The sequence below is a fragment of the Urocampus carinirostris genome, chromosome 1 (genome assembly GCF_059441175.1).
Source record: "Urocampus carinirostris isolate Australia breed hairy pipefish chromosome 1, RoL_Ucar_1.0, whole genome shotgun sequence".
Taxonomy (NCBI): domain Eukaryota; kingdom Metazoa; phylum Chordata; class Actinopteri; order Syngnathiformes; family Syngnathidae; genus Urocampus; species Urocampus carinirostris.
Genome location: NC_142349.1, coordinates 76,397,543 through 76,417,845, shown reverse-complemented (window position 1 = coordinate 76,417,845; position 20,303 = coordinate 76,397,543). Strand labels below are relative to the sequence as shown.

The following is a 20,303-nucleotide window of genomic DNA, read 5'->3' as shown; positions in this document are numbered from 1 at the left end:
TTCATTTTGGAGGGAAAAATATCTTTTTAAAGGAATAAAAATTAGGAAAGAAGAATAAGAGGCAAAAAGAAAAACAGGAATGAGAAAAAAAGAAGGGAAAAAAGAAGGGGAAAGGGAGAAAAAGAAAGGAAAAAATGAAAGAAAAGAAAGGAATTAAAGAGAAGAAAAGGATAAAAATGCATTATTCTATATTTTTTCTCTTCATTTTGGAGGGAAAATATTTTTTTAAAGGAATAAAAATTAGGAAAGAAGAAAAGGGGTTATAAGAAAAACAGGAATGAGAAGAAAAGAAGGCAAAAAAGAAAGCAAAAAGAGAAAAGGAGAAAAAGAAAGACAAATGAAAGGAAAGAAAAGAAAGGAATTGTAGAAAAGAGAAGGGCAAAAATGCATTTTTCTATATTTTTTCTCTTCATTTTTTTATTTTTCTCTTTTTTATTGCATTCTTTTTTATTTTATTTTTTGGAGTTTTATTTTCTGTCTTGTTTCTTTTTTCCTTTTTAATTATTTTTTTCTTTTCTCATTTCTCTTCTTTCCAAGTCATAAAGTGTTTTTCTCCCTCTTTTAGTCCCCGTATTTTGTCTTTTTCCGTCGTTCTTTTAGCACTTGTTTTTGATGCGACAACAGAATACAGCGACATCTGGTGGGAAAATAGATAGATAGATAGATACTTTATTCATCCCCGAAGGGAAATAATGCGCACTGTCCCTTTAACTTTCCATTAAGGTGGGGGCCTCAAACAATAACCCTGGAGGCTGCAAAAGGCCCCCCTGGCAGCGATTTTGAGACCCCTAATCTAAAATAAAAAACTGACAAGATTTAAAACGCTGTTTTCATTTTGATGTGTTCAACAAATTGGACTATCATTAAGAATATAAGAATGTGAAAAAGTATAAAGGGAAAAACTGTTCTTTGGTTTCTTTTCAAATGTCGAATCTGGTCCAGGAGTTTGAGGCCCCCGATGTAAACTATTTATTATTTGTGGCTTTATTTAGCACAAAAAACAGCATCAATTAAAATTAACAAATACTGATGGACAAAAGACTTAACCTCACAGGATTCTGATAGTGTTAGGCCCACAGAGAAGGCCTTGCAGGCCCTCACGGCCCACCACTACGAATAAATGTGACATTGTGTCCGCCTCTGGAGGCGCTCATGTGACGTCACAACTGCCATGTGCCTGGGGGTGGAGGGAGGGGGGGGGAATCGAATTAGACCCAAACAAAAGGAAAAATAGGGAGGTGACGTGATGCATGCTGGGTAAAAAGTAAAAAAGGGAGTGAGCTCTATTTTTATCCCAAGGAGACGCCTATTGTATTCTCTGGGAAGGTTTTGCGCATGCGCGTCTTTTTCTGCTTGCATCACGTGACAGCTGCGATCTGAATTGAGGAGAGGGGGAGGGGCCAGTCATGCTATAGCTACATGCTAACGAGTTTTTATTGCAATATTCTCCCCCCAAAAATATATAAACACACAAAAAATATTCAGAACGTATATTTAACAAAGAATGCTTCCAATTAATGTCATTAATAACGTTTTTATAATTTTACGTTAGCCTCGTTAGCCGCTTCCTCCCAGAAATGAGTGTTTTTAGACTATACGCGCGATAATACTTTTTTTATTTTTAAAGAAGGAAAAAAACCAATCATAAGAAATATAGCTCTTTAACGTAAATTCAACAACTTCAGCTAATAATGGTCATTATTAAATTATAAATACATTATTAAATATTTATATTTTGATTGACCGCTTGAAGGACTAAAGTGGGCGGTGCTTTGTGACTGAAGGACTGTTTACTATTGGACGAAAAGCTCTGACGTCTGTCCGTTTTCTGATTGGTTTTGAATCTAGATGCGCGATACTTCATGAGACATAATCGTTTTCATTGGACGAGACGTACTGACTTACAGCACTCTCTAATAGGCTGAGAGTTGCTATGGGCGGGGCTTACTGCAAAACGTCTTGTAGTAAAACGCCCGCGGATGCTACGGACGATTCGTGCGCGAGATTTATCTTCTCCATAAACGATTTATTTTTGTTTTATTGAAGACTAAAATCTTAAAAAACACCCGAGAGAATCGAAGGAAACAATAGGAAAAAACGTTTTTTTTGAAAGCGTCCATTTTGTCAGGAGACGTCGCCGGTTGGTGCGTTCGCGGCGACTCGGTAAAAACATGCGTCTGCTGATCGCTTCAATCGGCGGCGCGCTGGAACTCGTCGTGCCCGCGGGGGAAACCGGGGACGCGCTCAGGATGCGCGTGTCCCGTCGACTCAACGTGCACGCGGACGCGATTGTTCTCCTGCACCAAGACAGGTAAACCGAATTGAATATATTTGAGGAGATCGTTTTCGTGTATGGGATTTCCTTGAGTTTCGCGAAGAGCGGAAAATGATTTGCAAGTGCTTGCGGCGACCACAAGAGGGCGTCGATGTTGAGGTTTCTTTTCAAAGGATTCTGCACAATTCACTCGGACGTGGTTTAAGAATATGAAATGCAAAAAAGCTACAACGTTGTTTTACTCTATTTTACAACTAAAAGAATAACAATAAGGTGTTTGGAGAGGTCCTGAAATAAATCAAACAACTTATTTCCCTTAGAAAGCTTTATATATCAAGCTTTCCAGGATTTGCAGCGAACATTTTTGACAAGGTATGTTTGATGTACCGTATTTTCCGCACTGTAAGGCGCACCTAAAAGCCTTTTTATTTTTTTTCAAAAGCTGACCATGCGCCTTATAATACAGTGCGCCTTATTTATGGATCAAAATTAAGTCGCAAAGTCTTCCAACTAACTTGCAGCCGCTGACTCGATTTTCCCTCGAACACCAAGTAGTACGCGGTGTATGCTGGGATTTATTTACCGGCGTTTCATTGGCTAACCAATGTGTCAATCATCATTTGAATCGATCGCTATTGGCTAAAGTTATTCGGAATTAAAGGGGGGCGGATCCTTTTTATCATTTACAGGCTGGCATAGGCTTAAACGGCAAAACAAAGCCTACAATTGGCCGAAAAAGATGAATGTGTATAGCACGTGGTTGACGGCATACAGAAAGCATTTTTTACTATTCTGTATTTGTATTTTATTCTCCTGGATTTACTACACTCACGGATATAAGAGGACCATGGCTGCACATTATTATGAACACAACGACTTCGGTGAGCTACTCCGGCTATATATTATCCCTGTATCTTGTTTCAGACTGAACTCGATGTTTCTGTGATAAGCGGTGCAGATCATGGATGGAATGGAGTGTCTATTTTTAAATTCAACTCAATTCCAAGTGTTTATTGTCATATATACAGTAAAGTTGCGAGCGAAAAAGAAAATAGAAACTAAGGAATGGTTGGCATTTCTTGAATCCCAAGACTTTAACCTTCCGAATGATGGAACGATGCGTTTGAGTGACATGGTACGGACACCGCATCCGCACGTGTTCTCGACACGTATTTGCGTCTTTGCAAGCTTTTGGAATGTTAAGTTTGACTGAACTTTCCGACGTTCCCATTGTAGCGCCTTATAATCCGGTGCGTCTTATGTATGTCAAAAATAGGACCAAAAACTATTTTTTCTGGGTGCGCCCTATAACCCGGTGCGTCTTATAGTGCAGAAAACACGGTATTTTCGCGCAACTTTATGTCGAGTTGCCACGAAATGCTGGTGAAGAAACAACAAAGATTTGCAGAAAGATCTGGCGAACAGGACAGAGGCCATCTGCATGAACAATATTGCTCGTAATTATGCTACCAAAGAAAGGAAACCCTCAACCACGTTCCAACTACAGCATTCTGGACGCTAACGTGTAGCCACCCGGAGCTATCCGGCTTCAACGCCGCTAAACAGAGACACGAAAGCTGGGGGGAATCGGAGAGGAGGCGGACTTGCTAACACGAGGTGGTGTATCCCTGGATTTTCACAAAGAAAAGATTTCCATCTGCCGCAGGGATGTCGAACTTTTGGACTAGCGTGACGTCATCCACTTCGCTACAAGCACCCCTCGGGCATCATGTTCATCTTTTAATAAACAACGGGGTAGACTGCTGGAAGTGTGAATTTCCCTACGGGGATGAATAAAGTATCTATCTATCTATCTAAACTGGGCTTAAACTATTTCCTAAAAAGTGTGTATATCTAAACCAGGTAGTATCACGTTTTTTGTTTCAAATATTGGTACCGCCCAAAGGGGCGTTTCTTTCTTTCTCTGTCTTTGTTCTGCCTAAATAAATGCAGTTTGCTGGGGGAAGGGCCTCCTAGACTTAGGAGCGCGACCAAGGAGATGGACGTGTAAGTTCCTCCTCTCTTGGCCCCGGTAACAAGTCGAATGGTTGGTGTATCTTTTTTGGCGTTAGCCAACTTGTAAATAGCTCTCCCACATGTAGGAGGTCAATTTAAAGCCCACAAGTCTCATCACCCATGCAAGTAAAGTGATACTCAAGGTCCTCCTGAACAAACTGAAACCACAGGCTGAAAACATCCTAGCTGAAGAGAGGGCAGGTTCCAGGGAGGGAAGGAGTGCCACAGACCGGATTTTTAACCCGCGCATTCTATGTGAGAAGTTTCCACAACACCAGAGGAACTTTATCACGTCATCCTGCTAGAGGGATGACCTCATGTGCAGTCCATTTTCAAGGTTTCTTCATTTCCTCATGCTGAGGTTTTGAGTTTTTCCTGGTCTTCGTGTAGGTTTTAGATCAGGGGGGTGTGTCATAATAGTCTATGGTTTGCAATGGTCTGTGCAGCCCTTTGAGACTCTTTGTGATTAAGGGCCAAACAAATAAACATGACTTGACTTATGTGCGGTCCCTTCTTAGGGTTTCATCATTTTCCTCACGTTGAGGTTTTTGAGTTTTTCCTTGCCCTCATGTGGGTTTTAGATCAGGGGATGGTGTCATAATAGTCTGCAGTTTGCAATAATATGTGGTCTGTGCAGCCCTTTGAGACTCTTTGTGATTAAGGAGTATAACAAATAAACAGGACTTGACTTGAGGTTTTTGAGTTTTTCCTTGCCCTCTTGTAGGTCTTAGATCAGGGGATGGTGTCATAATAACCTGTGGTCTGTGCAGCCCTTTAACACTCCTTGACTTGACTCGTACCAGCTCAGTAGCCTAGATGGTAGTGTGCCGGCTTTGAGACTGGGAGGTCGCTGGTTCGCGCCTCGACCGAGACATACCTAATTGGTATAATGGCGGCGCCCTCTGGCTGCGGCTGCACCGACTCGCTACAACGGGTCAGGTGTATCGACATTTCGTTCTGTGTACATTGTTACAAAGAATGACAATACAAAGGAAATTATTATTATTATTATTATTATGGGCGTCACAAATAAACATGACTCAACTTTTTATTGTTTACTGTTTATTTACGTAAGATTATGAAGATGACAACACTAAATAAAAATAATAATGATAAGACCTAAATAATAAGTATAAAAAAATGTGTCCTTTTAAAAATATATATATATTTTTTCTAACACATTTTATTCAGAATCCCGAGTCTTGTTCTTTTTGGGGTACTGTACGCTCAAGTATGTGTATTATAAATCCTTTTTTGAAGTACTGAATTGTTTTTTTCTAGGAAGTTGACTTCGGGGCCTCTTTCGGAGCAAGGCGTAGCGGACGGCAGCAAAATCACCTTGCGGACGGCCGAAACGGACCGAGACGGAATATTTGTGAGTTCACGAAGCAAAACGACGAAGCTCGGAATTCGAACGACGTCTTTTGTTCATTTTTCCTTTGGCAGCGTTCCGGCGCACAAACTGAGAAGATGGTGCGAGTTTTGGAGAGGTTAACGGAAAGCCAGGTAACAACTAGACTGACTCCTCAATGATTTTGTTGACCGTATTTTCACGACTATAAGGCGCACCTAAAAGCCTTTATTTTTGTCAAAAGCTGACCATGCGCCTTATAATACAGTGACTCTTGATATATGGATCAATGTTAAGTCGCAAGGTCTCTCATCTAAGGCAAGCAGCTGCCGACTAGATGGCTAGGACCTTGACTCAGCCTCTTGGCTGGGAGCAAATGTCTCGGCCTCTTGGCTGGGAGCAAATGTCTCGGCCTCTTGGCTTTGTAGTGTATTATGATTTGACCGATAACGGATAATTGATAAAGAATATAGAACAATAAACCTCTACAAAATCCCCCCCCCAGTAGGCGAAGTAGTCCGCGGTGTATGCTAGGATATATATATACCGGCGTTTCATTTCCTAACTAATGTGTCAATCATCATTGGGATTGGTCACTATTAGCTAAAGTTATTCGAAGGTAAAGGAGGCCAGTCTTTTTTAGCATTTACAGGTTCGTGTAGGCTATAGCGGGGCAAAACAAAGCCTGCAATTGGCCGAAAAAGATGTGAATCACATGTTTGGTTGCTCTACGACCAGGAGAAAATATTTTTACTCCTGTAGTTTGTATTTGTAAACAGGAATTATGGGGCTAAACAGCTAGCAACAAGCAACATCCATCGATGCAGATGCTTCTCGTCTGATTTTTTCTTCTGTGGGCATTATTGCGTGTTTTGGAGTGTCTCAATATTTTACACGGTTGGATTTACTACACTCATGGCTGTAAGAGGACCGTGGTTGCGTATTATTATAGAATGTGATGGCTGCAAGACGACTTTGGTGAGCTACTTTATATTTTCCCAGTATCTTGTTCCTGTCTGATCTTGAGTCGATTTTGTTTGATGTCATATGCACAGTAAAGAAGCCTGTTTCCCTGCACAATCAAATTCTTACTTTGCAGAAAATAGAAACAAAGAAATGATTGGCATTTCTTGAATCCCACCACACCAAGAGTTTACCCTTCCTAATGATATGTGGAATGAATGAATGAAAACTTTATTTCGAACATTAAAATAAAAACGGGGTTAGTACGTTTGACTGAACTATCTGACTGTTTTGTTGACGTTCCCACTGTAGCGCCTTATAGTCCGGTGCGCCTTGTGTATGGAAAATATAGGACCAAAAACTATTTTTGGGGGGTGCGCCCTAAAACCCGGTGCGCCTTATAGTGCGGAAAATACGGTACATAAAAGTCATAATCTGAATAAAAAATATTGGATATATCAGTAAATCCAATTCGTCATTTACATGGCTAGGGACAAACCAGTAGCCTCATATACTGATTCCTCTCCATACGAGCCTTTCAGATGCCCAAAAATTCCAGATGCTACCACTAGATGGCGCTTTACCGCCTTCATCAGCTCGTCCTACTTAGTTAGCCAAGTTAAGTCACGTGTATTTGTAAAACCCATGGGTGTAAGCAGCTGGGGGATGACCTCATTTGCAGTCCCTTCTCAAGGTTTCTTCATGTTGAAGTTTTTGAGTTTTTCCCTGCCCACATGTTGGTTTTAGATCAGGGGAGCTAGAGAGAGCAAAAGGGAGAGTGCTAGGTCTATTGCCTTACTTCTCTGAATAAAACGTCCAATGAAAGACAAGAGACATGTCATTTTAGCTCATGAGGAGATGTAACCAGTTCTGGGCCAGATTCTCATGGGACCAGGACCTATACAGCTCCCATTTTTATTCACAGAATTGTTGGGAGAAGGAACCAGGGGATACAAAGAGACGCACCGTTGTATACATTGTAAGGTTTTAACATTTCCTAAACTGCAATCTGACTCCTTAGACCAGGGGTGTCAAACTCATTTTAACTCGGGGGCCACACGATAGAACAAACATTCTGTTGGGGGCCGGACCAGTAGATTAAAGAGAAAGAAAAAGAGAGATAAAGAAATAAGAGAAAGAGGGGGGATAAAGAAAGGGAGAGAGGGGGAGAGCCTGAGAAACAAAAGAGATAAAAAGAGAAGTCATGAGAGAAGGGGAAAGAACGGGAGAGGAAGAAAGAAATCTAAAAGAAATAGAAAGACAGAAGGAGAGAAAAGAGAAAAGAAAGCGCAAAGGGTAGGAAGAGAGAAAGAGAAAAGAGAGAAAAGGAAAAAAGGAAATTAGTGCAAAATAAGTTAAAAAGACAGAGAGAGAAAGAGACAAAGAGCAACAAAGGAAGAGAAAAAGAGAGACACAGAGTGAAAGAGACAGAGAGTGGGAGAAAAAGGGGTGGAAAGAGAGAGAGAGATAAATAAATACAAGTGCAGTGTCTTTGTGAGTAGCACCTGGCTTTGGCAACACCAAGTGGACATATTTCAACCTGCAGCTTGTTTTTATCTTGTGCTTCTCTGAGTGTTGTCTCGCGGGCCGGATTCAATCGCTTAGCGGGCCTGATCTGGCCCGCGGGCCGCCAGTTTGACACCTGTGCCTTAGACTCTTCACGTGTCTTGTCCAAACCATTACAGTTGGAGCATGTCCAGAAGCCGGAGAAATTATTGAGCCGAGTATAGTCCACATATTAATTCATTTAGCCGAATCAGAGTTAAACACATCGGATTTTTCTTTCTTGCAATCGTGTGTAGAAAAAGAGCAAGCGGCGGGGGGCTTATGAGTTGCCCAATTTTATGACACATGGTGTTCAAATGTCCACGTCCCATGACCAAGCCTCTGGCTGATTGGTCTGCTCCGTGTTGATGCAATTATCCCAATCATCCTTTGAAGCTTTGGGAGAAAGGTCATCGCCCTTGTACCCAGGCGAGATGATAAGTCATTGTTATCTACACAAATAGAAACCAAAGACACATTCCAAGGCACAGGCGTTTTTACGACAGCCTTCTCTCAGAGTTTGCCCTCAAACGCTGAAGTCAGATTTTAGAACAAGTATATTTGAATTGATGTAAGATAAAACAATGTATAAAATAGTATATAACTTCAACATCAAAGAGAATAATACATCTTTTTTTCAGCTCTCCTCCCCAAAGCAAGGAAAATGATTTACTCACCTGTCAGGACACTATACAGTTAAGACAATTCTTAATCTAATATTTTAGTAAATGCATCATAAAAACGCTCCCATCAGAGAGCAAGTAGGAGAGTAATAAATGGAGAAAAGAGAGAAAGGGTGTGCAAGAAATACAGCTCCAGTTGCTTTGTGAGTGGCACTTGGCTTTGGCGACATCCGGTGGACATATTTCAAAGTCCCATTTCTCTTCTGCCTCTCACACGTCTCGTGGGCAAGATTAAAATACTTGATGGGGTTCTTCTGGCCTGCTGGCCCCATGTTTGACACTCCTGTTGTAAATATTTTGGCCCATTTGCCCTTACGTGTTTTTTGGTCTCTCTTTTAAAACTTGATTACGAATTCATCTCAGAGTGCCATGTCTTATTTCATTATGAACGATTTTCATTATCAATGACAATGATCACAATTCTAATTCTTAAAATCAAGGTTTTGCCATCCATACCTGTTCCAGATCAACGACTTCCTGTCCGGGCGCTTGCCATTGGCCCTCCAACTGGGCTTGGGCGTCCAAACCATGCACGTGCAGCTCCAACTGTCTGCACAGGACGCCGAACGACGGAACCCGGACCCGTCCTCCGGTACGAGTTTCAACCTCGATCCCGTGGACGTCCCGTCTACCGACCGCCCAACGAGTCCTCGTCGCCGGCGTCCGAACGCGGCCCGGGCGACGCTCCCTGAAAAGGCCGAAGGTCCGTCTCCGGCGGCCGCCCTTTGCGCGGAGGACGACATGGCCGCGCCCGAGAGTCCGTTAGCCGCGTCCACCTTCACGGAGGTTCGCTGGAAAATCGGCACGCACCCCGATTCCCTGTTTCTAACGTCCGTTCGGATGTTTCGCAGGCTCTTCGATCTTCGAATATCAAAGGCGTCAAACGACCCGGCGCAGTCATTGAAAGTTTGGTCCGTCACCCGCAAGGGAAGATCTCGGGAACGTTCTCGGGTGAGTCCTGACTGAAGTCCAGTCTGGTTCATTGGTGAGGCCCTCAAAGGGCTACACTGACTCGTAGCCCAGGGAACCCTTTTTGAGTCAAAGAGCAAAATATTGAAAGAGAGTGCCATACCATATAGTTTCAGCAAAACAGACCAACTCGCTTTCCAGACAAAATCTCATTTTAGGACACTGTGGCGTTAGAAGATTTCCGGATCTCTTTCTTGCTCCGTTCAGTGTATGACACCCTTCCAACACCAACCAACCTGTACAGGTGGGAGTTGAGGGAGGACCCACGGTGCAGGCTATGTGGTGGGAGAGGGACTCTGGCGCATCTACTAGCAGGATGCCGGACTGCTCTTAGCCAGGGCAAGGTCCTCGGTGCACTGGTTTACATCTTGGAGCAGGAAAGGCGGAAGGAGCACCAACCTCAACCTAGTCCAACACATTCAATCCAGTTCATCAGGGTAGGGGAGAAACCAGCATGCTCCAAGAAGAGCCTCCTGAAAACAGCACCAGCATGGCAGATGAGGGTAGACCTGGGAAGGAAATGACACTTTCCCCAGGTAGTCCAAACTTCCTTGAGGCCAGACATCCTGATTTGGTCAGAAAAGGCCCAATAGATCATCCTGATTGAGCTAACTGTACCGTGGGAAGAAGGATGCAGAGCGAAGCCCATGAAAGGAAAAACGCCACATATCAAGAACTGGTCCATCAGTGCAGGGACAAGGTTTTGCAGAGCTGCCTATTCCCAGTGGAGGCCGGGTGCAGGGGCTTCCCAGCAAAGTCTGTATGGGACACATTAACAGCTCTGGGAATAAGTGGAAAGGAGAGGAAGGCAGGTCCCCATTGGGTGAGGGAGCCGCGGAGGGAGCCTCTTGCTGGCTCTGGAGTAGGAGAGAGGAGTTTAGCTGGGGACCAGGAGAAGATAGGCAGTGACTGGCCTTCACTGCCGACCCGCCAACTCGAGGGCGTTGTGGTTCAGGGTCGGAACGCCCGTGACAGTTGGACACCACCTGATGACATCTTCTCCTGGTTGAAGGCTACAGTCACTGTTTGAGCCACTGCAAAGTTAGCACCGATTAGAAGGGTATGTCATAGTAACACTTGTGAAATGAGAATAATGTCAGAGCTTCTGTCCCATATCCACAAATCTACCACTTTAGACTTGTCTTCTTCCTGCAATGACCTAAAAACAGTTGAGGCTCATTTGGACTTTCAATTCTTCCAATGACAATGGTTTCAAAACAAGGTGCAAGCAAAGATATTTTGTAAAAATGTCACAAAATACTGCAAACAAGGATACTGACATATTAACCTTCAGTGCAGACGGCTCTAGGCAGAAAATAGCGTGCTGTGTACTTAGCTCCGCCCACCCGACCGCTCACTCAATCAAATGGCTGGGATTTCTGGCTTATTACATATTTTCTGTGGGTTTTTCAACCCTTAAATGTCTCAACAGTGAACCTTGATTGTTGAATGAGATTCCATTCTGTTGGTGTGACAGTTTGACCATAAACTCTAAAGCAGCGGTGTCAATCAGGCGGCCCGCGGGCCGGATCAGGCCCACTAAGGGATTGAATTCGGCCCGCGAGACGACGCAGAGGGGAGCGCAAGAGAAAAACGAGCTGCGGGTTGAAATATGTCCACTTGATGTTGCCATAGCCAAGTGCCTCTCACAAACGCTGTACTTGTATTTCTTCCTCTCTCTTTCTCTCTCACTCCCTCTATTTTACTCTCTCTCCCTCTCTCTCTTTCACTCTCTGTCTTGTTTTCCCTTTCTTTGTTCCTCTTTGTCTATTTCTTTCTCTCTGTCTTTTTACCTTCTTTTGCTCTCTCCTCCTCTTCTCTCTCTCTCTCTTGCTTTCCCCTTCTCTCTTTCATCCTTCCCTTTCTCTTTCCATCTCTTTCGCTTTGGATTTCTTTCTCTCTCTCTTTCTTTCCCCCTCTCTCACTATTTCTCCTTTTATCTCTTTTGTTTCTCACATTACTTCTCTCTCTCTCTCTCTTTGTCCCAGTTTTCTGTTTTTCCTCTCCCTCTCTTTCTCTTATTTCTTTATCTCTGTCTTTTTACCTTCTTTTGCTCTCTCTTCCTCTTTTCTCTGTCTCTCTCTTGCTTTCCCTTTCTCTCTTTCATCCCTTCTCTTTCTCTTTCCATCTCTTTGGATTTCTTTCTCTTTCTCTCTTTCTTTCCCCCTCTCTCACTATTTCTCCCTCTATCTCTTTTGTGTCTCACATTACTTCTCTCTCTCTTTCTTTGTCCCAGTTTTCTCTCCCTCTCTTTCTCTTATTTCTTTCTCTCTAATCGACTAGTCGGGCCCCTGGGAGAATGTTTATTCTATCGTGTGGCCCTCGGGTTAAATTAAGTTTGACATCCCTGCTCTAGAGCATAGGTATCAAACGCACGGCCCGCGGGCCACATCTGGCCCGGCGTAGGATGACATGCGGCCCGTGAAATCATTTTATACTCATCTACTATAATGGCCCGGCTTTGGGAAACGCTGATAACTCTCAAACTACAGATCCCAGGATGCAGCGCTTCTGCTGCCGCCACAAGACTTCCTGAAAATGTTCCTGGTTCAATGGAGTTTGCTCTAGCCTGAGGAGCGCAACCACTTTTAAAACTATTTACAGTTGAAAAACGAGACCGACGAGTGCCTTAAGAGTCAGTCTTCCGTGCCAGGAAGCGGAGACTCGACGCCCGAGATAAACTTCTATCCATTACGATGTAACGGAAGGCTCAACGGAGAAAAGCAGGGTGACGTTTCTGTTGCCGATGGTAAACCCTCACAATGGTGGAGAGAAAGTGGATTCGGAAAACCGAGTCTTTCAAAACAGAGGAGAGGCTGGTTATATGTTTACCGAGATTGCTGGTAAAGCTACATGCTAATGTGGCCGTTATTAAGGAATATCATGTAAAACAGCAGACAAAATCTCAGGATAAGATGAAAAAAACATGAACGCAGAGAAGAATATACTGAAAGTTGAAAGGTTAAGGAGATCCTCTCCTCTCTATCTCTACTCCCTGAGAGACGGCCAGGCAAAGAAAGGGGGGCGGGAGACCGAAAGGTCTCGCAAACGCTAGTTGTAAGGTCACTAAATGTGAGAGGATGTGGAAGTAAAGCGACTGAGTGGAAGTAAGAGGAGAATAGAAGGATGATGACTAAAACTCGATATGGAGTTTCTAGCAGTATCGTGCAGACCCTTCTATGTACCGGGAGAGTTAACTGTGGTCTTTGTGTTTGCTGTTTACTTTCCACCGCTAACCGTTTCACCGGATGCTGACGTTAGCATAGCGCTAAATCTCCCGCCCGCTGCTATCAATAAACAGCAGCTTGCACACCCCGACGGAGCTTTATCGTCGACGGCGACTTTAATCGGGCATGTTTATGGACTGTACTCCCAAAACCATTCAATATGTGGACTGAGCAAAACACTGGACTATGTGTAATGTAAGATCAAACATCAAACATTCCGGTTGTATCCACCAACTCTGTTTGCTGGATACAAAGATAGTGAAAGAAAGACAGAGAAAGAGAGAAAGAAGAGAGAGAGAGAGAGAGAGAACCAAAGAAAGAGAGGAGAGGAAGAAGAGTACAAAAGAGAAAAAGACAGAAAAAACCCCCACATCATTTAGAGCAGGGGTCTCCAACGTGGCGCCCCCTTCAGGAACAAGCTACTTCTCCAAGATTCCTGTCTACTATTGGTCAACGCTATTTAAGATGCTGATCTGCTACCGGTTTGAGTCACAACATCATGAAAATGCCCAAATCCGATTGGCTGAGCTCCCTCCCAAAAACGATTCATCTCTCTCTCTTCGTGTCGTTCAGAATATCCATTTTTTTGGGCTGACTTTTATTGACTAAGGGTTGCAAGACGCTAAAGGGAGAAGCAAAAACATGATAACGATGTAAAGAAAGCTTAATCTAGTCGTACTTATTTCATAAAACGTTGTTTTCCTAATGTTGAGGTTTGGGAGTTTTTCCTTGCTCTCATGTAGGTTTTAGATCAGGGGATGGTGTCATAATAGTCAAAAATCTTTGGTCTGTCCCGCCTTTTGAGACTCCTTGTGATTAAGGGCCAAACCAATAAATATGACTTGACTTAAGAGTATTTTAAGGTATTTAAAATTATTCAGGAATAACATTCTTGTCTTTATTTAATTAAAAAAAAACACTTTGTGTGTTAGTGTATTGACAGTATCATGTTTTTGGGTCACTATGGCTCAAAAGCTTTTCACATAATTGTTGCTGTTTTTTTGGCCCATTCCTCCATTCAGCGCAGGTCTGGCAGTTTTGTCTTCATATACCGTATTTTCCGCACTATAAGGCGCACCTAAAAGCCTTTATTTTTTTCAAAAGCTGAGCATGCGCCTTATAATACAGTGCGCCTTATATATGGATCAATATTAAATCGCAAGGTCTCGCAACTTACGCAACAGCCGCCGACTCGATTTTCCCCCGAACGTGGAGTCGTCCGCGGTGTATGCTGGGATTTATATACCGGTGTTTCATTGGCTCACTAATGTGTCAATCATCATTTGAATTGATCGCTATTGGCTAAAGTTATTCGGAGCCTCGGATAGGCTAGAGGGCCGAAACAAACCCTGCAATTGGCCGAAAAAGATGACTGAATAGCAAGCTTGCTAAAGTACGCCATAAAGAAACATGTTTCATTAGTCTGTATTTGTAAACATTTGACTCTCCTGGATTGACTTCACTCACGGTTGTAAGAAGACCATTATTGCGTATCATTATTGAAGGTGAGAACTTAGGTGAGCTATGCGGATTTCTATTTTCCCGGTATCTTGTTTTAGAACGATCTCGATGTCGCTGTGACGAGTCGAGTGAATTCAACTCAATTCCGAGTGTTTATTGTCATATGCACAGTAAAGTTGCGGGCGAAAAAGAAAACAGAAACTAAGGAATGGTTGGCATTTCTTGAATCCCAAGACTTGAACCTTCCGAATGATATTTTGAGTGACATGGTACGGACACCGCGTACTGGAGACAGTAAGCATACATGCTAACTTGTTGTCATTAAAAAGCATTACGACACGTATTTGCTTCTTTGCAAGCTTTGGGAATGTTAAGGGGGTAATCAGTTGGACTGAACCATCCGACTGTTTTGTCCACGTTCCCATTGTAGCGCCTTATCATCCGGTGCGCCTTATCTATGGAAGATATAGGACCAAAAACGATTTTTTGGGGGTGCGCCCTATAACCCGGTGCGCCCTATAGTGCGGAAAATACGGTATATGGTGTGACTCTCTCTCCAAAATATTTTTGCTTTTATGGCTCTTTGGGTTTCTATTTTCACAAGCTATCGCTTGTAATATTTTGACCTCGATGGCTCTTCAGGCACTCTGGCGGCGTGCAGTCAGAGCGAGGTCAGCCGTCGCGGCCGCGGGATCGACATCATCCTCCGCATCCTGGACGACCTTCTCCGAGCCACCTCGTGCCACCGGGGGGCTCCCGCGTCCCCCCGTCCCGTTCCCGACCCCCCGGCGCCGGAAAACCCGAGACCTGAACCTGCCGGTGAGGCTCCGGGGGGGCGCCGTGATCTATCGATCTACCCTGGTCGTATCCCTCGAGAGGGCTGGTTGACACCAAGACAAACACATACAAAAACAAGGAGAAAAAAAAGGGAAAAAATAGAAAAAAAACACACAAAAATTTTTGGGGGGGGCCCATGGCCAACCCAATTGCCCAAAAACCCAAACAAGTCAGGCACCTCGGCACCAAAGTCGGTCTTGCTTTCGTCCCTCCAGATGATACCAGAAAGCGGCCATGTCACTCAGGGTGACACAACACACTCTTCTGTTCAACAGCAGGGCCCGACAGCTTTCGCTGGTTTACCCCTGCTGCATCATAGGACGTGTCTAAACATCCCACTATCCTTTTACAACACCGCTCCACTCATTTCTATCACCAACAATAGCTCGAGCTTTCACTAGATTTCGACCTCTTTCCTGCATCATCCATCCACGTCAATGGCGGCCTTTCTCTCGGTCTCCTTCCATTGACTTCTGCTCTGTAGATCCTCTTCAACGTTGGCTCCTCATCCATCATCTCCATGTGTCCAAACCAACCGAGTACTCTCTTATCAACACGCTTGCTCAGTTCCGCGACTACTCCAGTTCTGTCTCTCACAATTTCATTTCTCAATCTATCCGATCTTGATACTCCTAACATACTTCTCAAACACTTCATCTCAAAAACATTTCATTTCCTTCTCAAATCTGCGTTCAGGCTCCAAATTTCGGGGGCCAGACTTGTAGATTAGGGAGAGAGGGAGAGAGAGAAAGGGGAAAGTGAGAGAAAGAAAGAGCGAGGGGAAAGCGAGCGGGAAAAGCAAGAGAGAGAAAGTGAGAGAGAGAGAGAGAGAAAGAGAAGCAAGAGCAAGAGAGAAAGCAAAAAGCAAGAGCAAGACAGAGAGAGAGAAAGAGAGAGTGAAGAGAAAAGTGAGAGCAAGAGAGAGAGAAAGGGAGAGAAAAAAGCAAGAGCAAGAAAGAGAGAAAAATTTGTGAGAGAGAGCGAGAGAAACGAGAGCGAGAGAGAGAGAAAGTGAGAGCGATTGAGAAAGAGGAAGCGAAAAGCAATCGAGAGAGTGAGAGAGAGAGAGAGAGAGCAAGAGAGAGAGAGTCAAAGCAAAAAGCAAGCAAGCGAGAGAGAAAGTGAAAAGCGCGAGAGAGAGATAGAGAGAGAAAGAAAACCGAGAGAGAGAGGGAAAGAGAGAGAGAGAGAGAGAACAAGAGATAAAGAAAGAGAGAGAGAGAGAAATACAAGTACAGCGTTTGTGAGAAGCACCTGGCTTTGGCAACATCAAGTCGACATATTTCAACCTGCAGCTCGTTTTTCCCTTGCGCTTCTCGTCGCGGTGTCTCGCAGGCCGGATTCAATCCCTTAGCGGGCCTGATCCGGCCCGCGGGCTGCCTGTTTGACACCCCTGATCTAGTGGAAGCTAGAGCTCTTGTTGGTGATAGGAATGAGTGCAGAGGTGTTGTGAAAGGATAGTGGGATGTTTGGACGCGTTGGGCAGGGCACCCGTATGATGCGGCAGGGGTAAACCAGCGAAAGATGCCGGGCCCTGCTGTTGAACAGAAGAGTGTGTTGTGTCATCCATCTTTGTTATTGTATGTGTTTGTCTTGCTGTGGGTCACCCCTCTCGAGGGATAAGACCAAAATAGACGGATACATAGTATGTACCTGCGTGCAAATAGAGTTGCTGCATCAATTCGATGTGTCCTCCTCAGCCGAAGAGACCAGCAGAGAAGGAATGAAACTCAAACCGCATCGCCGCAGAAATTCCCAAATTTCACGGGCGACTCGCCCGGATCGGCGTCGCCCGGACGGGCGTGGCCACGGACCCCGATCGCCGTGGCAACGGGTCAAAGGACCGGAGTTGTTTTTCGGCAGCGGTCTCGCTCGCCGCCTCTCAAACCGTCGTTCGAGGGTCCCGTTGAAATAAGAGGGTTAAAGGGACAGCGTGAATTATTTGCCGTATTCGGTGGTGCCGGCGTAAGCGAGTGCTAAAAGCGCAACGGGGAAGACGGAATACGGGGGACTCCAACGCACCTTGTTATTTGGGGAAAGAGGAGAAAGACAATGAGAGAAAAGAAGAAAAAAAAGAAGTAAGGGAAAAAGGAAAAAGACACTTTTTTGGGGCTTTTTTTTTTCATTTCTTTCTTTTCTTTTACCCTTTTTTCTTTATTCTTCCTCCATTTTTTTCTAAAAAACAAAGCTAGATAGCTAGCTAGAACGGATCCAAGAATTAGCTTGGTAACTAGCAAAAAAAAAAACACAAAATGTTAGCTACATAGCATACATAACATATAAAAAGCTAGCTAAATAGCTTGGTAAATAGCAAAACATGTAGTTTGATAGTTAGCTAGAAAGGTAGCTTCATAGTTAGCTCTAAAGGTAGCAAGATAGCTAGCTAAAAGAGTAAAAATCCATCCAAATAGCTGGATAGAAAGCTAAAAACAAAGCTAGATAGCTAGCTAGAACCGAACCAAGAATTAGCTTGATAACTAGCAAAAAAAAACAACCCACAAAATGTTAGCTAGATAGCATACAAAAATACAAAAAGCTAGCTAAATAGCTTGATAAATAGCAAAACATGTTTGATAGTTAGCTAGAAAGTTAAACAGGTAAGAGAAACTAAAAGGGAGCCAGATAGCTAGCTAAAAGAAAAAACGCTGTCAAAATGGCTTACTCAATAGCTAAAAAGGTAGCTTCATAGTTAGCTCTAAAGGTATCAAGATAGCTAGCTAAAAGAGTAAAAATCCATCCAAATAGCTGGATAGAAAGCTAAAAACAAAGCTAGATAGCTAGCTAGAACAGAACCAAGAATTAGCTCGATAACTAGCAAAAAAAAAAACACAAAATGTTAGCTACATAGCATACATAACATATAAAAAGCTAGCTAAATAGCTTGGTAAATAGCAAAACATGTAGTTTGATAGTTAGCTAGGAAGGTAGCTTCATTGTTAGCTCTAAAGGTAGCAAGATAGCTAGCTAAAAGAGTAAAAAGTTGTCTAAATCGCTGGATAGAAAGCTAAAATAAGCTAGCTAACTAGCCAATATTTAGCTTAAAGCAAAAGAGATCGAATGTTAGCTAGGTAGCATGCAGGAAAATATGAAAAAGCTAGCTAAAAAGGTAGGATGATAGCGAGCTACAAAGCTAAAAATGTACTCAGATAGCTAGCTAGCTAGAAATCACAATGACCCAACACTGGTGAGCTATTTTCACAACAGGTCCGCGAGAACCTCAACTGTCCTGAAGGGGGCGCCACTTTGGAGACCCCTGCTCAAAATGATGTGGGGGTTTTTTTCTGTCTTTTTCTCTTTTGTACTCCTCTTCCGCTCCTCTCTTTCTTTGGTTCTCTCTCTCTCTCTTCTTTCTCTCTTTCTCTGTCTTTCTTCCACTATCTTTCACACCCTTTTTCATCTTTCTTTTTCTTTGTCTCTTTTGCACTCCTCTTTTTCTTTCTCCACCCTTTCTTTGGTTTTCTCTCTCTTCCTCTCGCTTTTTCTGTTTTTCTTCCTCTTTTCCACTCCTCTTTTTCTCTCCTTTCTTTGTTTGTTTTTCTCTTTCTTCTTCTCTCTCTCTTTCTTCCTCTATCTTTCACACCCTCTCTCATGTCCTGCTTTCTCTTTGTCTCTCTTTTTCCTTCTGTCTTTTTCTCTTTTTCACTCCTCTTTTTCTCTCCACTCTTTCTTTGGTTTTCTCTCTCTTCCTCTCGCTTTTTCTGTTTTTCTTCCTCTTTTCCTCTCTTTTGCACTCCTCTTTTTCTCTCCTATTTCTTTCTTTTTCTCTTTCTTCTTTTCTCTCTCTCTTTCCCCCTCTATCTTTCACACCCTCTCTCATTTCCTGCTTTCTCTTTGTCTCTCTTTTTCCTTCTGTCTTTTTATCTTTTTCACTCCTCTTTTTCTCTCCACTCTTTCTTTGGTTTTCTTCCTTTTTCTGTCTTTCTTCCTTTTTCTTTCAAACCCTCGCTCATCTCCTTTCTCTTTGTCTCTCTTTTTCCTTCTGTCTTTTTCTCTTTTTCACTCCTCGTTTTCTCTCCACTTTTTCTTTGGTTTTCTCTCTCTTTCTTTCTCTTTCTTTCACACCCTCTTTCATCTTTCTTTTTTTTTCCTTCTGTCTCTTTTTCACTCCTCTCTTTTTTTTCTCTCTCTTCTCTCTCTCTCTGTCTTTCTTCGTCTTATCTTTCACACCCTCTTTCATCTCTTTTTTCTTCTGTCTTTTTCTCTTTCGCACTTCATTTTTTTTCTCTTCTTGCTCTCTCTTGTTTTCTATTTCTTTTGTTTTCTCTCTCTGTTCTCTATTCTCTATCTCTTATTTCCTGTCTTCCTTTGTCTCTCTTTCTCTGCCGAGTAGCAGGACCCAAGCGCGGTGCCGTTACTACGATGGGTCCGTCGTCCGTCTATGCAAGTGAAGGTAGCAAAGAGCGCTTCAATGGAAACCTGGCAGACTCTCGTAGCCCGTTTCATTAAACAGAGGAAAGCCCCCGTGTGGAATATTTGACCACTAGATGGCACCGCGTTGTCTAATGCGAAGGGAACCGGCGCCGCAGTGAGCAGCAGGATGCCGGACAAACATGGCGGCCACCTCACAACTATTATTACCTCTGACATTTCTTTTAAATATATACTTTATTCTTGTATTTTGTAGTCTAGTTGTTGCGTCTAGCAGGGATTTCAAGTATCTGTCAGGACCAGGACGGAAACAGGACCCAGTTGCGTAGCGTTTACCACAAATTTTATTAAAGGAAAGAGAAAGGGCTGCGCTAGTACTCGGATTGTGCTCCGAATGCGGTGTCGGGGACGGAAAAACGGGTCGGTAGCCGGGACAGGGGAGCCAAAATGTGGTCGGGGTCAGAAACGGGTCGAAAGTCGGGACGGGAGAACAGACGTGGTCAGGAGCAAAACGGGTCGTAGCCATAGACAGACGGCTATAGAAATACTACTATAAAAATACTACTGCGAGAGGTTTACAACACAAATACTGCAAACGACACCTATAC

General features: G+C 43.4%; 1 protein-coding gene across 1 annotated transcript; it reads left to right on the top strand.

The window, feature by feature from the left end:
* The first annotated feature begins 1,962 nt into the window (after positions 1-1,962).
* On the top strand, positions 1,963-17,626 carry LOC148377017 (midnolin). The gene is made up of 7 exons (XM_088352494.1): positions 1,963-2,311; positions 5,573-5,666; positions 5,738-5,797; positions 9,299-9,619; positions 9,685-9,784; positions 15,133-15,309; positions 17,028-17,626. Exons 1-7 carry the CDS (start codon positions 2,172-2,174, stop codon positions 17,240-17,242), a joined length of 1,107 nt encoding a protein of 368 aa, XP_088208620.1. The 5' UTR covers positions 1,963-2,171; the 3' UTR covers positions 17,243-17,626.
* Positions 17,627-20,303: the final 2,677 nt, after the last annotated feature.

Excerpts from the sequence above, each read along its gene's own strand:
- LOC148377017 (XM_088352494.1), top strand. The coding sequence starts at position 2,172 with ATGCGTCTGCTGATCGCTTCAATCGGCGGCGCGCTGGAACTCGTCGTG. Across the intron at positions 9,785-15,132 it reads GATCTCGGGAACGTTCTCGG|GCACTCTGGCGGCGTGCAGT; the intron begins GTGAGTCCTGAC and ends ATGGCTCTTCAG. Across the intron at positions 15,310-17,027 it reads CCCGAGACCTGAACCTGCCG|CCGAAGAGACCAGCAGAGAA; the intron begins GTGAGGCTCCGG and ends TGTCCTCCTCAG.